We start from the raw sequence: 19,170 nt of genomic DNA, 5'->3' as shown, positions 1-19,170 counted from the left end.
ATAAATTCTTCATATCGACCGGATCACAGACGCAGCGGGCAGTAGGCTACCCTACTCGAGGTAATGGGTGATTCACATACAGTAGTCTTTATTGGATGTGATTTCTCCATCACGACTCTTTGCCATCAAAGTGCTCACGCAAACTTTGCACTGAAGCAACTTTTCAGAGTAATGAATGATGCTTAGCACTTAGCAGAGGCAGCAGACAGCTTGCCTGGTGCGTGCACTACGGGTCACTGACCGTCACCGTGACCACAGTGCGCAACAGTGTGACAGTCATGCTCTGCAAATCAACCACGGGAATACTTAATTAGCTTGTTAAAAAGCAACATTTAATTAAGACATGACAGTAATTATGGGTGCAAAATGTAAATCTTTATAAAGTTAATATCTCAATAATCAAAAATACATTTAATAGAATAACCACATTTTATTTACAAACCGAATAGTGGGAGCAGCCCCGTTTATAAGAATATCCGAATATTCGCGCACATCCCTAGTGTTAAGGCTCTGCTACATTTGTCTCCCTGCTCGGCATAATTAGACACCCATCAACCAACCTTTAAGGCCGGATTTACACTGCAGTCAAATCCAGCCCAAATCCGATTTGGTTCTCAAATCTGATCTTTTGGCACGACTTTTCACACTGCATTTGCAAGTGACCAGATCGGATCTGTGCGTTCTGACTGATTTTAACAGCGTCAGCCCAAAGTTGCCCTGCGGCGACTTATCTGCTTTAGTTACCGTGGTAACGACGTAGGCGTCATGACGTTACGTCGACGCTATTTGATTACGTTCAGGAAATGCGACATAATAGACCATAGTAAACACACGTTACAATATTGTTTTTCTCTCTTTTCTTTACTCCTGTGTTTGGCTCTTTTCTCTAGTTTTATCTGTTTAGCTCACGTGTTTTCTCTCTGCTCTCTTGTTTTTCTCATGTGCTCAGCGCGCTGTAATCAAATAAAAGTAAATACTCGCACTCTGTAATGACGTCATTACAGTAGGGAGCTCTGCGCTCGGGTCGCGCAGCAAGTGACGTTTGGTCAGTTTGATGTGTGGATGTGGTTACTGCTTTCAGACTGAGACAGATGTCCTCAGATCCGATATGGATCGGATTTGAAACCACCTCTGGATGTGGTTTTTCAAAATCGGATTTCATGTGACCTGCATGTGACCTGTCTGGATTTAGAAAAATCGGATTCCACTTTTGATGTGACTCAGATGATCTGATTCAGGCTAGATTTCAGTGGCAGTGTAAAGCCTAAGAGCATGCAGGGAGGTAGATATACAATGAAAACCCCCCATGAGGAACTAAAGAACTAATCCTGGAGCGAGATCTTGTATGACGCACAAACTAAATAAAGTTAAAAACTTTCGGGGTTGACCGCCACGATTTTCATGGTCCGCTCGTGAGTACAAAAGAAAACCAGTTTAATCGATGCGAACGCTGCTGCAGCAGCGTTTTCTAACGAGGAAGTGAGCGGAGGAGAGATTGGCACAGAGGAACATCCTCTGTCCCGTCAACCAAAAAACCATATCCGTTTCTGTTTCCGGTCCCAAACGCGGAAGCACTGTTTTTGGAGCACTTAGGAAACGCCGATCGGCGAACAGATTTTTGATTGTTTTGAATTAAATCGAATTAATCTAATAGCTCGGGAAACTCAGGCGTGGCAGCCTGGAACAACGGGAATAAATTGGGATATGGCAGTAAATGAGTTAAAACGCTTTACTTCAATTTCACAATGAATATTACAAAGGTTCCAATAACATACATCTGTGCAAAGAAACAAATGAAACCTCAGCATTTCCCGAAAATGCGTTCAACAAGAATGATCACTACCAGCTCACCCTACCCCCACGGTCCAACCATTATCTCTCTGTCCAACCAGCCTTCAGGTGAGCAGGTGAGGACCATTACTTTTAGAGATCGGATGCGAAGTTCAGTCATGGATGCTACCCACAGAGACACTCCCAAGTGCCAATGCGATGCCTAGATCAACCCTAAATCAATAATCTTATCCAGTGCACAAATACTAATATAAAATCCCATTTGGCTCCTACAGATATCTTTATTGATCATGAACTATGGTATAGGGAATGAATTGGACGCTGCTCCTCCTCTCCCCTCCACCTCCCAGGGCAAGCACAGCTAGGGCATGTGCTTTAACAGTGTGAGTCAGGCCTTATAAGCATTTTGAAAGTCCTCCTTTGGGAAACATCTTAAATATCCACCTTAAAGGAGTAGTTCACCCCCAAAATGACTTTTATTCTATTGATTACTCATGCCATGGAGACTTGAGTTCAATAATATTTTTTGGTTTTAGTCGCATTCCTAAGACAATAATTTGATTACAATAAATGTACCCCCATTGATTCCGGATGGGGACCCAAATTCATTCGGGTCCCCATCCGGAATCAATGTGGGTAAATTCACTATAATAAAATGTTTTTGTCTTAGGAATGAGAAAAATACAAAAAAGTATTATTGAACTCAAGTCTCCATGGTGTGAGTAATTAACACTTTGCAAGCCACGGGGAGCCCCTTATTATTAAAACTGGAATATACTGGACATCTGAGCAAGGAGTCTCAGCCGCGCCGTCTTTTACCGTACTGGGTCATTAAAAACGAAATAAATGATTTTTATCCGAAAATCGGCGATCATCTAACATCATCATCTAACCTTCCCTAGTCACCACTCGTCCATCGATAGCGCATGGCTCGTCTGACATGAAGCAGAAGTGACGAAGTTATACGTTTGTGCTAGTATAGCAGGAGTGCTAGGGGCTATGCGAGCGAAAATGCTCATATCTACTCTTGAGTCATCCGTGGATTATTTGAGCTGACATTTACGTGAACGGATCGCGCACGCGAAACGCACGGGGATAAGATGCGTCGGCCGAAACCCCCACTCTAAGCCAATGCAGATTGAAGAATTTCACTGGGAACTGTGGTGAGTATACAACGGGGATCACGGTATGGTAATGGGGGATGAAGACCACGTGATATAGCGCTGGATGTCTGGTAAAATGAATGCGGTTCAGATCATAATATAATAACACCAGTAAGACTCCCTAATCGGGAGATAAGCGACCGTTGGTCGCTTATCTCCACAAATAGGCCAAAAGTTTGTTTTACCAATTATCAAGACATACGGGCAGTTGACAGTTTGCCATGGTTACTCATTGAAGTTGAATCTCCATATATGGAGATAACCTACGCATCACACCTGACCTCACCAGCCCATATTTGGGCATGAGCAACTTATGTCTCCATATATGGAGATATGATGACATCACACAGTCCTCAGCCGATGATGTGGCGTGATGTCATACAATACACACAAGCCCTACAGTATAAAGGGGCAATTCTTGCCAGGAAAGAAGCATTTCTTCGACTCAGACCTTATCGCCAGGGTTGGCTTATAGCAGCTGTCGGTAGGACCATATATGGATTCTGTTAGTGTGGATCTCCTAACAGGGCATCATCTGGGATAAATGCCTTTTATGCCCATATATGGAGATCCCTAACAGAATCCCTTTCATGCCCATATATGGAGATCCCTAACAGAATCCCTTTTATGCCCATATATGGAGATCCCTAACAGCATCCCTTTTATGCCCATATATGGAGATCACTAACAGCTAACAGAATCCCTTTTATGCCCATATATGGAGATCCCTAACAGAATCCCTTTTATGCCCATATATGGAGATCCCTAACAGAATCCCTTTTATGCCCATATATGGAGATCCCTAACAGAATCCCTTTTATGCCCATATATGGAGATCCCTAACAGAATCCCTTTTATGCCCATATATGGAGATCCCTAACAGAATCCCTTGTATGCCCATATATGGAGATCCCTAACAGAATCCCTTTTATGCCCATATATGGAGATCCCTAACAGAATCCCTTTTATGCCCATATATTATGGAGAAATCCCTGCTCTGAGTATCTGACATCAGTGTGATGTCACTTGTTTATGCCCATATATGGAGATCCCTGCTCTGCGTATCTGGTTGCTATGGTAAACAGTTGGTTGCTAGGGTAAAAAAAACATGGTTGCTATGGTAAACAGTTGGTTGCTAGGGTAAACAGTTGGTTGCTAGGGTAAAACCATGGTTGCTAAGGTGGTTGCTAACGTACACTAACATATATATATATATAGATATAGTACTTTATTGTCAGTTCACACTGAAATTTGTCTTGCGACACAGCACGTCATGTATGCGACACATAACATATAAACAAACATTTTAACACATGTAACAAAGAAAAACAAGACAGGTTTACATACATAAGGACAATATAGACAAGAGCAGTGTCCACCGCCAAGCCTACCTATGGCCAAGCTCCTGATTAAGCCTTAAAGTCGACTGATGGACAAAGGACCTTTTTAGTCTGACCTTATTGTATTCTGGAACACCATATCTCCTTCCTGAAGGCAGCAACCTATATTCTCTACGCAACACATGGCTACTATTAGAGGTAATATTTCTTGCCAACCTTAGAATGCTGTTATCATACGTAGTCGTATATAGCCTCTGAAGTGGTTGTCCAACTATCTTTGAACAAATGTTCAGTTGTTGCAGCAGTTGTGACTTTAGGGCTGCAGACAAGCATCCATACCAGGTGGTACTACAGTATTGAAGAACACTCATAATGACAGACGTGAAAAACATAAGAAGAATCTGTCTACTAGCACCAAATGATCTTAAACGGCAAAGGAAGTAGATTCTTTGCTTTGTTTTCTTACACACAGATTCAATCTGATCTTTCCATGATAAAAGATGGTCTATTACTACTCCGAGGTACGTATACGAAAATACCTGGTTGATCTGTTCACCATGAATAGTAATGGGAGTTCTGTGTGTATCTGGTGGTGCACCAAAAACAATCTCTTCTGTCTTTTTTGTGTTAATGATGAGAGCGTTGTTATCACTCCATTCAACGACCTTATTCACTCTGAGTTGGTGCAGTCCAGGATCACTGGAACTATCTAAGAGTGAAATTAAAACTGTATCATCAGAGTACTTTAGAATGTGTTGGTCTGGATCCTTAGTACGACCTTCAGACAGACATTCCGTTCACTTTCACCCTCTGTACCCTGTTGGTGAGAAAGGCAGCATACCAGTGTATTAAGTATGGATTCAGTTCCAACTGCACCATCTTTGACACTAGTATATCAGACTGTATTGTGTTGAAAGCTGAAGAAAAGTCTAAGAACAGCACCCTTGCATGATTCATGTTAGACTTATCTAGCTTATCTAGGTGTTTTGTAATTAAGTGGACCAGTGTGACAACCGCATCCTCTGTACCGCAACCTTTCTTGTATGCAAACTGGCATTTGTCTTTGGTCATACTAACAAGATGGTGCAAGAGTATTCTTTCAAGTGATTTCATAATCACTGAAGTGAAGACCAGCAACAACAGACTGTTGCCACAGTAACGTACACAAAGGTTTGTGTACACATGTGGTGTGATGTCATACTGATGCGGAGATATGAGCAGGGCAAAGGTGTGACGTGTGACGTGTGACGGACGGACGGACGGACGGCCGGTGGAGGTTTTCATAGTAAACTGCTCCCTGACGGTCGCAACCAGTAAGACTCTCTAATCGGGAGATAAGCGACCGTTGGTCACATTTTTGGAACACAATGCTTCAAATCATGCATGCAGCGTCCGATTTCCATGAAAGATCTATGGTGAAGAACATATGCCACCCTTTTTACTAGGCTTGTCACCAGAACCGATACTTCGGTACCTAGTCGATGCCAAGATGTGACGGTACTGTACGGTACTGACTTTTCTACAAGTACGGTAGTACCGAGGTACCGTTGGTACCGAGATGCCAGATCTGGCCGCTTCTTTTGTGTTGTTTTTGGGCTGTAAATGAGCGGTTATCTGGCAACCCTCACCCTCTGATGCTGTGTACGTGACAACGTGGAGTCGTGGACTACCACGCTTTAAGGAGAAAAACAACAACATGCAACATGGCGGCGCCACACGCATCTGACTGCGTCGCGTCGTCTTTTACCAGCAGCGACAGCTGTCCCTCCATTAGTTGAGAAGAAAAACTAACCAAAAGTCGCGTATAGTAGCCTACTTTGCATTCGAGGATGAGCGGGGATTAATAGTTGGACGTCAAAAAAACCTGTATGCTGTAACCGTTTCCAGACGAAAGGGAAGAACACATCCAACTAGCGAAACGTCTAAAAAGACCGACATCCAGACTTGTACAAAGAATTCAAGGTGAGTGCATTTGAATTCTCGTGTAATCATTGTTGCCCATATCTAATAACGTTACTATGGTGAGCCCACACAGTAAATGAGCTGCCTGGCAAAGTAACGTTATGTCCAGCTCCAGCCTCGTCACGGAGAGCAGCCCCCGTCTGTCCCCCATAATAAAGTTATATAAAGTTGCCAGACAGCTCATTTACTGAACCGCCTAACGTAACGTTAAACAACCCTGGAATAATACATACGTTATTCTTTGTTTGAGAAGGCTGGCATTGCTGTTTAGCCAGTGTTCTTTTGAGTTTACTTTTTTTTTACGCTAGGATTGTGTGTGTGTGTGTGTGTGTGTGTGTGTGTGTGTGTGTGTGTGTGTGTGCGCGCGTGCGTGCGGTCGTAATAGACTGTGTGTGTGCGCGCGCGGTTGTATAGGCTATGATTTGTAATAAATAAATATAACTAAAAAGGGTTTCACCACGTCATTAAATTACTGCTTGCACTCTGTGTGTGTGTGTGTGTGTGTGTGTGTGTGTGTGTGTGTGTGTGTGTGTGTGTGTTGCTGTAGTCTAAGCTACACCTACTAACTGAAATCTCAATGTTCTTTTCACAGTATCAGCCAGAGGAGTACTTTGACAGGGAGGACAGGCCAGAGCAAAGCCAGCAGCAGCAACACACACACAGCCAACACTTTTATTTTATTAATGATAATTTTTTTTAGGCTACATGCACAGTATTTTATTTTAATCATTTAAAGCTACATGCAACTTCTGTTTAAGCATACAGTATTGTTGTTTGTTGTTCACTTCTAATAAAGGAGTGTATGTTGAACTACATGGGATTTATTGTCTATTTTTTATTTTTACCGTGGTATCGAAATGGTATCGAGAATCGTGGAATTTCAATGGTATTGGCATCGACTACTACATTTCTGGTATCGTGACATCCCTACTTTTTACATTGGCCTATTATACAGTAACACCACCAGGACACACGGCCTGGTGGTGACCTGTGCTCGGAAGAGCACTGCTTCTAGTTTGCAATTGAATTTGTCAAGGTAAACCTTTTGTGTTTGACTCAGTCAATTGGTTCATTGATATCTGCACACTAGACCTTGTCCTCAAAATATTATTTTCCTTTGGTTGTAATTAATTTATGCTTTATCGCACTGATGATGCTCAAGAGCAACACTGCCATGATGCGACAAAGCATAAATCAGGCTTAACCCTGCAAGGCCCAGCGTTGCTTTTTGGCAACATTTTTTAAATCATTTTAAAAAACATGTTATAGTTAGTTTTCCTGTTCTTTTTTCACATTAACATCACCATTAAATCCTATTGTTTAGTATTACAATGCCATTGGCCACGATATTTGCATATAAATACCCCCCACAAAGACTGACATTCACACCTCCCAGAGAAGTTGAAATTCCAGCGTCTGGACGAACAACATCTCACTTTTTAACTGAAGCTATTCCTCACTAAAACATAAGTAAAATGCCTGTAATATATTTCTTCGTGATCGTTAGAATGTCTAGAACATGTACATATGTTATTATTGTGAAAAATATCCCCAAAATGCAAATTAGAGCATGATTTATGCTTTATGATTTATGGCTATAAAACCTTACAAAAACATTATTAATTTTTTAACATTACATTTTCCTGTGATTAGGACTCCTACAACACCATCTGATTTCTTTTATTTTTTTTGGGCCGGTAGAAATTAATTCGGGTCTTGCAGGGTTAATTGTCACTCCTTGTGTGCCTGCCGTCAACATCAGCGTGTGAAGAAAATGTATTCAGTTTGATGAAAAGGACAAAGCCAATAGTCAGACATGAATAGTACAGTGAATTCTGGAAGGGCCTTTAAAGGGCTAGTTCACTGCAATTCTGGGAATATTATCCAATTTGCCACACTTGGTTAGGCAGCCACTTCACCCAGGGGTTTCCACTGGCTTCACTGAGCATTTAGAGTTATCATTTCAATCTCCCCGTTCCTTCAGAGGCGACCTGGAAAGCTGCCAGTTAGCGGGTGAGATTTAAAGGGATTTCCAGGCATGAGCAGCTTCCAGCGAAGGCTTAGTGGCCAGATGTAAGGACTAGAGTGGCTTGAGGGAGGGGTGCAGACAGAGGAAGAGAGAAGAGGAGGCCACTTAATGGGTCAGTAGTTTGTCCAGGAGGAGGGCTGTGGTGCTACAGGGAGGCTGGTGCTGTCTGGTACTGTCTGTGGATTGCTCCAGGGAGGTGAGGAGCTGACTAGAGGTATAGGGGGAGAGCAGTGTCTGTCTGGGGAGGGTGTGTGTGTGCGTGTGTGCGTGCGTGCGTGCGTACGTACGTGCGTGCGTGCGTACGTGTGTGGCTGTGGCTGTGGCTGTGGCATGGCGGCAGCTAGCCCCATATAGAACCTCACCCGTCGCTGCATACTGTTGTGCTCCGAGATGAGGTCCTAAAAAGATGGCGTAGCGATCGCTGGGACTGCCGCAACAACGTGTTGGAAAACACTCAAAACGACATTTTATCCAAAAAGTAAAGGTAGTTCCGAGCTCACAGACTGTGGTTTACCTAACCTCGGTAAATAAAACATCAACCACGGCTTTGGGAAAACGGTTTAAATGGCTTATTTAGTCTCATTAAATTCAGAAAAGCCCCCGGCAGCAGGTGCAAGTACTGCATCTTTCCCATTGTAGCAGATACAGTTTTCCCAACGGCGGTGCGAGGCGTTGTGTGCTTGTAGATCTGCTGTTTTCACTACTTCTGTGCGACGGCCTTGTATGATGAAGCAGGGCTTGACTTTGCGAAAGAACGTACAAATTTGAAACTTGGAGATACAAGGTTTCCACCCGACAACGACGATAGAGTAGTTGTGGGGGACATCAGCCCAGGCACTGATGCTCACCCACTCACAATGAACCCTACAGAAGAGGTTTTCACAGGGGGGCTCTCTCCATTCCGACATGTCGCCACTCCGACAGTGGCTTCTTATTGTCGGAGTGGCAACACGTCCATAGAGGTTAAGGTTAGGGTTAGGGTAAGAGATAGGGTTAGTGTCTGTCGGAAAGGAGACATGTCGGAATGGAGAGATGCACCCGGTCTTGGGTATTATTTATGGTTTTCGATTCAGTCGGACCTGTGAAGACCTTTACCCTACAGGGAGTCAGCCAAACTGCAAACACAGCATACACCATCCCTTCCCAAAAGTCAAAATACCCTCTCCATTTTCCTCTATGTCTCTCTCGCTCTGTATTTCTCGGCCTGCCTGCCAATCACTCTCACTGTCTTTCTCTGTCTTTCTGCTTTCCCTTATTTATCGTCGTTGTCGGGTGAAAACCTTGTATGTCCAAACCGTTTTGCATTTATCATTTTAAAAATGATTCAATCTAATGAAAACAGCCGATCTACAAGCACAAGTTGTGTGCTTGTAGATCGGCTGTTTTCACTACTTTTGTGCGACGGCCTTGTACGATGAAGCAGGGCTTTACTTTGCGAAAGAACAACAAATTTGAAACTTGGAGATACAAGGTTTCCACCCGACAACGACGATATGTTCTGGTCTCTCAAATGTCATTTACCATTCCTTTCTCTCACCCCCTCTCTCTTTCTTTCTCTCCCTTTCATTCTCTCTCCGTCTCTCTCCATCTAGTCACATCCTATATCTTCTAGGACACAACAAGTAAACACGTGTTTATCACATTCATTGGAGCACGTCCACACAATAATATGAAGCCTCACACTCACACCCAAACGCCAAGCCATCTCTCCTTGACCTAATGTCTGCCCTCCCTCTCTCCCTACGGTCCCCAGCAGTGTTCCTGCTGACAGGCTAACAGCTACACAAACAAAAGAGCCTATCCATATTTCATGAGCTGTGTACCGTACATGCTCAGCCCAGTGGAGACCTCCACCTGGAGTGAACCTGAGACACTATGAGGACATCTTGATTACAGTATGCACTTAAAGGAGCTATAGTCAACTTTTTAATTGTAGGGCCGACACTTTGTTTACATCCTAGTCTATAGACTAGAATGTAAACAAAGTGTCGGTCTGACAATGGCCGAAATGATTATTTTATCATTATTTTACGCTTTTTGTGGTCATTTTTGAATATAAACACATATATGAAGCTTATTTTTTTATAAAATATTTTCGAAACATTATTTTTATTTTAGCGTCCGTTTTTCAAGAAAAAGTTGACTATAGCTCCTTTAAAACACAATTGGGGATATTACCGGTACATGTATAAAATGGTACATTTATATAGCGCCTTTAACCAAGGCGCTTTACAGAGATTTGCATTACATTCACCCATTCATACACCGATGGTGGAGGAAACCATGCAAGGCACCAGCCTGCTCACCGGGAGCAACTAGGGGTTCAGAGTCTTGCTCAAGGACTCTTCAACACTAACTCTTGGGGAGCCCGGGATCGAACTGGATCAGGAACCCTCTGTGTTCTAAGACGAAAGCTCTACCCCTGAGCCACTGCCACTCCTGTTTACTTTAATATGTATACTTATGTATACTTTTTGCTGGCATTTTGGATTTTCTTGAGGATTTAAAACATTTTTGCAACCACAGTAACTGAAAACTGTGGACTGTTGTGTTTTGTAAGTAGACAACAATGCAAATGTAACAGAATGTTACATGACAATACAACTGGGTGCTCCCTCGAGCCTACTTGTCAACAGGAGCCAGTCGTCTATGTACAGTAATTGGCAATACAAATCCCTCGAAGAGCCAGCCTCGAAGGACTTTACAAACACCTGAGGACCGAGAGCCAGTCCGAAGGGTAGAACCAATACTTATACGTATGTCTTCCCAGAGACCCGAACCTCAGGAGTTTCAGGAGTGATATATGGGAATATGAAAGTATATTCGTCCTTGAGATCCACTGAGGTGAAACAATCTCCTGGATGCACAATCTGAAGCAGGGTGGCACATGTCAACATTTTAGGGCCAATTAGGGCCGAATTATGTCTAGGATACCAAGCCGAGGGCCACAACATTGCAGGGGGCGACGGCGACGTTCCCGCTACTCCAGCGACTGCGACCATTCAGATATCGTCGTTGTCGGGTGAAAATCTTGTATGTCCAAAACCATTGGTTTTGCATTTATCATTTTAAAAATTATCTAAACTAGTGAAAACAGCCGATCTACAAGCACACAACGCCTCGTGGTGCGAGGCGTTGTATGATTTGCGAAAGAACATACAAATTTGGAGATACGAGATTTCCACCCGACAACGACGATATACTAGTGTTGTTGCTGCTCTTATACCACCATTATTACTGGGGTTGGTGTGGGCCAGACAGTAGCCCCCTGCGGGCCGCAAATGGCCCGCGGGCCGCCTGTTGGGGAACCCTGCTGTAGTAGGTCCAAAAAGGGATGCAGTCCCACTCCTCTATAACAGGGGTCTTCAACGTTTTCAGGCCAGGGACCCCTTAGTTGAGAGAGAGATGAAGCAGGGACCCCCACAACCTGTTCATAGATTCCATATAGTTTCATTGTTTGACAACACAATCATCAGTGTATTTTGGATTCATGTCAATTTGTGTTTTCATATATTTAACCAATTGAACTGTCAATACTTAATAAACTTAACCTTTCACTCTGTACATAGTCAGCTCTTTTCCCTTTCTCTTCCCCTCTACACCAAAGCTTTTTTTGCCAAAAAGCTAGTGTGCCTTCTAGAGCAGTGGTGGTAAAATCTCAATATTTCGACGTCCCATTAGTTCGACTAAGGGTTAGGGTTAGGTTTTAGGGTTAGGTTTAGGCATAGTTTTACTGAGGTTAGGGTTAGGGTTTGGGTTAGGTTAAGGCATAGTAGCATTCACCAGGATAGGATTCACCAGCGTCGACAGGTTAGCATTTCACCTGGTTAGCATTCACCAGTGTCGAACTAACGGGACGTCGAACAGATGTTACATCGTAATCCTTACTTACAATTTAGAAGTTAGCCACTCCCTGAGAAGTTAATCACGCCCCGTGTACTGTATCCCGCAGCTACACTGCATCTATGTTAGCACAGACCCACGGCCCAATTCCCAAAACCATTTAACCGACAGCACAATCATACCTCTCGCTTTTGGACCGTCGCTATTTCTTGGGTCTTCATGCATTCTTTTACCTTCTTTGCCACGCTTTTCTGCCTCAACCGCGAACGGTGCTACGTCACCTATCCTTCTTCCTGATACGTCATTATCTTATCCTTTTCCACGACTCCTTCATCCGTGCGCTAGAGATGGGACGTTCGCGAACAAATCGAGTCTTTTGAACGGCTCTTTGAAATGAACGATGGGATCCGGTGCGCAGTAGCTGGGAGCATGTCCTTTCTAATGAACACAGTGGTGTAAAACGTACTCAAATTCTTTACTTATTAGTAAAAGTATCAATATTGCAATGTTGAAATACTCTGCCACAAGTAGAAGTTCGAAATTAAAAATGTAAAGTAGGTTACACAAGTATTGGTATCAAAATGTACTTAAAGTAGGGTCTACCAATAGTAGAAAGTAGCCTACTCATTATACAGAATGTTTTCCAATGAATGAAATGTAGAAAAATCATTAGAAAATAGCCAATCTACAAGCTCAAAATGCGTCACAACTCGCAACGCAACACATTGTGAGCTTGTAGATCGGCTATTTTCAAATGGCAGAATTGTATATGGCAGAAATGTATATAGGGTTTAAGTAGCCTGATTTGTAATCATAGTCAAAATCTACAAAGTAACTAAACTGAGCCAGTCTTTTGAACGGCTCTTTGAAAGGAACGGATCCCAGAGATCCAGCTCACTTCAAAGAACCATAAATCCCATCTCTAGCGTGCGCCTGGCTCAAAGTCTCCGCCCAGGCGCCCACACACCATTCAGCCACCGTTCAGTGTGGCAGGACATCTAATCGCTGGCTCGCTGCTATTCCGCTGCATGTCTTACGAAAACAGCATTGCTGGCTATTGGGAGTTTGGGACACACAATGGCAACAAACATCGTGTGTGTCTGTCTGTGAGTGCGAGCGAACGTGACTGCGTGCATTGTGCGCACGTGTGTGTGTGTGTCTCGGTGTGTGAGCGGTTGCTTCCACACAGAACAGCGATGTCATCAGCTTGGTGGGGGTGCGTGCATGTACGTTGCGTGTTTGTTTGTTACTGTGTGTGTACTGTATGTGTGTGTCTGTGCCCCCGCGCCCCCTCTGCAAACAAGAACATCGGACACCGTTCATTTCTCCCCCGATGTTCCGATGTTTTTTTATCATCGTTAATTTACCCTAAACCTGTCCTTTAGAACATTGGAACTGCTTTACTCTAACACAAGTTAACTGCTTAGCAATCATCTGATTGTCAATGCCAGCATGTGTGCAAGTCAAAGTAGGCTGAGCAACCCCATGTCAGATGAACAGCAGAATATAGATTAATAAATGGGACAAAATACAGTAACAACCCCACATTAATAGAGACTTAATATCCAGCAAGCAATAGACATTAATTACTGAAAACAAATTCAAAGCTTAGGCATCATTCAAATAAGAGAGAAGCCCCTGTAACCTTACTGCTCTGATGGACAATACCTTATAATCCTTTTGCAAAAAATTAATAAATCCATGTTTTGTTACTTTTTAAAACAAGATCCAAATAGGACGTGATAGGACACACACACAATCAACATACATGAAGAAACAGTGCTTTTTGTGGGCAACATGGCTTGGAGCAGCAGGCTTGGAGCACTAGGATGAGCCCGCCAAAGGCGGGCGAAATTCTAGTATCTCTACATTCCTGCAGTGGTTCCCAAACTCTTTAGCTCAAGACCCAATGAGAATTAGATGTTTGCCCGGGACACAAAATAGCAGATCTACAAGCTCACAACGCGTCGCATTCCAGTCTTGCAGTCGGTTAGCAACAAGCTAAGGTAGCTGGCTAACAGGTAACCTAGCTTTGAGCACTAAGAAGTTAACCGAGGCTAACGAGTATCAGGTTACAGAGGAAAGAAAACTTTGCTTTCGACTGTGTGAAAATTACACATTTTAGAACAATGGAACGAAGTCGCTGACAAATATTCAAGTACTGGTAACGCCCCAGAAGTTGGAATAGTTAGCTACACAGCACTGGAATGGTTCTTCTAAAGTAAGCACAAGTCATCATGCCAAATTGCACCTGGAAGCTGTTATAATAACTGACGAGTTGCAGGTGAGACATGATTCAGAGAAACTAAAAGAAGGGTGTGAGTGAGAGAACTTGAAGAGCATGGGAGAGCAACGGCAAAGTACAGCTGGTGAGTGAATAGTGTGAATTAATTTTCAAAATTGTACTTCTTAACTTTTGTGAACTATTGTCTGTCTGTCGTATCTGTTGTATTGTATGCTGTATGTTGTTGTACATGATGTGTGTACTGTACTGTATATGATGACGGACCCCAGGAAGAATAGCCATGCTTAGGCAAGTGCCAATGGGGATCCATAATAAAGTAAAGTAAAGGAACGGTTTCTGGGAGTGCTTAGTGCCTAGACAATGATAATAACCCTTTAGATTCCTCAAATCATTTGTTGTTCCGTTTTCGCCCTGTCATAGATCCATACCTTGCCACTCAGAAGAGGATCAGACAAACAGACGGGAGTTGTTCAAATCGGAGAAAAGGGATAGCCAACACAGACAAGATGCTGTGGCACTAAAGCATGAGAAGTAGGTATGTGCACAGCGCACTTTCTCCTTATCTTATGGTTGGTAATGTCAAAGATATTGTGTTATGCAAAAAATAATATGAATAACAAAAAGGGTTATGAATTGGCACATACAGTACATACATGTACATACAGACATACATACTGTACATACAGACAAACTGAGCTTGCTGTAGCCATGGCATAGCCTAAAAGTAACACACACACACACACACACACACACACACACACACACACACACACACACACACACACACACACACACACGCACACACACACACAGACTGCCAGAGCCAAAGTGAGACATATTTAGCTACTACCATTAGAATTGAAAGGGAAATGTGGGCGGAATGCATGTTATGAAAACTAGTCTTTTATTTAGAAGGGAGAAGACTTTACATCTCCACTCGACACAGGCCATGAATATTTCAGTCTCGACTCAACTTTGCACTGCAGATGGCAGCACTATCACCCACGCCTGGCACGCACGCATGCACGCACGCACGCACGCACGCACGCACGCACGCACGCACGCACACACACCAGGGACGTGCTGGCCATTGGGAAAAGCGGGACAACTCCCGAACGGCCGGTTCATTCCCGGCCGGTCCAGGCCGGCCATTAGGAAAAAAAACTGTTTGCACAAAAGTAAAAATGTAACTGTTTGCACAAAAGTAGTGAAAACAGCAGATCTACAAGCAGTGTGCTTGTAAAAATACCTGTGATATATTTTCTTTTATATTCCTGAACAGATTATATGACAAAGGTCTCAGTCGTTCATAAATAGTGTTTCTTCCAGGTTTGTTCATGAGCTGATCTAGCCGGCGGTCACGTGGTTTCCCTTCCTTATATTTTAACTTCCTTGGCCATACCAGAAGACAGCTCACACTTCTTGTGGTTTAGAACCATGGACAGAGCTCATCATTGTACAATGGACAGCTCATAGTTCATGTTGTTCAGAACCATTGACAGGTAGTAGGGCAGGAGAGAGGGGTCTACCAGCACCCCAATGACATGTTTTCGAAACCTGTTTTTTTTGGACCGTTATGATGTCTAGTTATGATTTCTGCTTGTTGCCGTCGCCAACTAATACCCCATGGGGTTCATTTTTAACCTTTTCTCACAACTATTCCCAATCTGAACCATACAATGGTCATAACAGAAAATGCCATAACGCTTGATGTAAACAACCTACAGGGACAAATGAACACACTTTTCTATATGATTTTGACCCAGGGAATTCATTAAAGTGGTTATTTTTTACATTTAAGCACATCTTGACCCTATTTCAGGACAGAAACGGCGAAGAATAACCCAAAAATGTTCAAAACACGTCTATACTTCTCTTTGTACAGATGAATTAAGGTGTATTCTTTTGATACCACAGGTTTTTTAGGACCCTTATGATGTCTAGTTATGATTTCTGCTTGTTGCCGTGGTCAACTAATGTCCCATGGGGTTAATTTTTAACCTTTTCTCACATATCCCCAATTAGTGTGGGGATTTAGGGGAGCAAATGCTAAATTCGTGCAATTTTGACTTAAAGCGCGAAATTTTGCACAGATGTAGCCCAGGGCTTGCTCTAATGATTTAGCTAGGGCGCCCGAGTCTGCGACCTTCGGGGTCTCCACAGCGGTCAAATCAAGTTGGGCTTCCATTGACTTTCTATACAGGAGGAAAATACCCAGAAAAAGATTTTTTTTCTGGGTATTTAAGGAGGATCTGAGGGGTCTAACTAGGGGTTTGTCATGATGCTGAATCCATTGCAGGCATTTGTTTTGCACAAAAAACATTCAGTGGGCTAGAAATGGCCTTAGAAAACAATACACGTATGGGTGAGTATTCATGTTAGTCGGAGGCCTTAGGGTTTTTTTTCTCTCGTGCTAATCAGTCTAAAAGTTCAAGATTTTGCACAGATGTAGCTCAGGGCATGCTCTAATGATTTAACTAGGGCGCCCGAGTCTGCGACATTCGGGGTTGCCACAGCGGCCAAATCAAGTTGGGCTCCCATCGACTTTAGTGATGAAAAGTGATGAGTCATCACTTTTCAGAGTTGTGTGGGTGCTGTGGCGACCCCGAAGGTCGCAGACTCGGGCGCCCTAGCTAAATCATTAGAACATGCCCTGAGCTACATCTGTGCAAAATTTTGAACTTTTAGACTGATTAGCACAAGAAAAAAAAACCCTAAGGCCTCCGACTAACATGAATACTCACCCATACGTGTATTGTTTTCTGAGGCCATTTCTAGCCCACAGAATGTTTTTTGTGCAAAACAAATGCCTGCAATGGATTCAGCATCATGACAAACCCCTAGTTAGACCCCTCAGATCCTCCTTAAATACCCAGAAAAAAAATCTTTTTCTGGGTATTTTCCTCCTGTATAGAAAGTCAATGGAAGCCCAACTTGATTTGACCGCTGTGGCGACCCCGAAGGTCGCAGACTCGGGCGCCCTAGCTAAATCATTAGAGCAAGCCCTGGGCTACATCTGTGCAAAATTTCGCGCTTTAAGTCAAAATTGCACGAAATTAGCATTTGCTCCCCTAAATCCCCACACTAATTGGGGATATGTGAGAAAAGGTTAAAAATGAACCCCATGGGACATTAGTTGACCACGGCAACAATCAGAAATCATAACTAGACATCATAAGGGTCCTAAAAAACCTGTGGTATCAAAAGAATACACCTTAATTTATCTGTACAAAGAGAAGTATAGACGTGTTTTGAACATTTTTGGGTTATTTTTCACCGTTTCTGTCCTGAAATAGGGTCAAGATGTGCATAAATGTTAAAAATAACCACTTTAATGAATTCCCTGGGTCAAAATCATATAGAAAAGTGTGTTCATTTGTCCCTGTAGGTTGTTTACATCAAGCGTTATGGCATTTTCTGTTATGACCATTGTATGGTTCAGATCGGGAATAGTTGTGAGAAAAGGTTAAAAATGAACCCCATGGGGTATTAGTTGGCGACGGCAACAAGCAGAAATCATAACTAGACATCATAACGGTCCAAAAAAACCAGGTTTCGAAAACATGTCATTGGGGTGCTGGTAGACCCCTCTCTCCTGCCCTACTAAGGGCTTACCTGTCCGCTTTACACAAACTGGTGTTTCCCTAGGATGAGTGGGACGCCGTCTGAAACGGACGCGAGCCACGAGAGGCACCGCTGAACGAGCTCAAGCAAGCCAGATGCTGTGCCGAACGTTGCAAAGTCTGCTTCAGCCGACTCAGTGCCGTTCGACATAGAACCATGGACAGAGCTCACCTGTCCAGCACTACCTCCATGGACAGCTCCACTCTGCTCAAATCTAGCACTGCAATCCATTGTGACTAGAAAAAAGCCCATTATATTGTAAAATTGGGCACTGATTTATTCACAGTAGTGGCTGTTGGATATCAAATGTTAAGTGTGTATAGAAGAGGTTGTATGTTGTATGTTTGTCACGGTCAAACAACCTCCGGTGGCCACAACATGTTTTTTATGCTCGTCTCCCCCCCCCCCCCCCGTCATGTTGGCAGAAACTAACGCACTGAAACCTGCTAGGCAAGGGGTCACAGATGCACTTCCACGCAAGAGAGCGATACAGAGAATACAACAAATTAGAAGAAAACAATGCAACTTGTGCAACCCAAAACCTGTAGCCGTCCTTTAGTTCACTGTGGGGACAGGGTTGCGTCAGTGTGGATCCAAGGTGCTACAGCTACTGTTAATCACATGAAGGCATGTGTCATTAGTTAGCTGTCATTAGTTATGCTGTGTCCACACACAGTGCACACAGTTGTTGTCTAGTTGTTGTTATAGTTGACAAAGTTTTGCTCATGTCACATTCATTGTAATTATGCTGTGTCCATGCACAGTGCGTGCGTGCACGCACATACACATGGAGGAATTTCAGTTTGAATCACAACGTAAAAAAACATTGCGATACTTAAAAGCATGAAAGCTGGCCTATTAAATGTCCCAAACCATGACCTAAATGTGTTTGGAGACAATTGCACCACTGATGTGCTGTTGTGTGGAGGTGAACAAATAAATGGACGTGTTACAAATTATATGTATAAGCACACATAAACATAAGCAGACATAAATTCACCCAAGAAAGCGCTATATGCCATCTGTTTACTTACAGGTCAAAGCGTAGATTCTGTCTCTCTTCAAAAAAGTAGTCGAGAATGAATTTGCGGACAAAGTCTGGGTTCAGAGTGTTGTCTATGACCTCTGTTCTGCCAAACTAGAAGAGAATAAGACAGAGGAGAGACATTTAAA

At 43.1% G+C, this 19,170-nt stretch overlaps 1 protein-coding gene across 1 annotated transcript in view; it reads right to left on the bottom strand.

Moving 5' to 3' along the window:
- Positions 1 to 19,170, bottom strand: part of LOC308293784 (copine-8-like) — a gene marked incomplete at both ends in the record, with an annotated part of 156,466 nt that overhangs the window by 96,089 nt on the left and 41,207 nt on the right. Inside the window, one exon of the mRNA XM_080736412.1 lies at positions 19,032 to 19,135. Within this exon, the coding sequence (XP_080592538.1) occupies positions 19,032 to 19,135 (104 nt within the window). The remainder of the gene's footprint in view (positions 1 to 19,031; positions 19,136 to 19,170) is intronic.

This window comes from Nannobrachium achirus, assembly GCF_963921795.1.
Source record: "Nannobrachium achirus genome assembly, chromosome: 11".
NCBI classification, from domain to species: Eukaryota; Metazoa; Chordata; class Actinopteri; order Myctophiformes; family Myctophidae; genus Nannobrachium; species Nannobrachium achirus.
The sequence above is the reverse complement of the archived record's forward strand: the minus strand, read 5'-3'. Positions and strand labels throughout refer to the sequence as shown.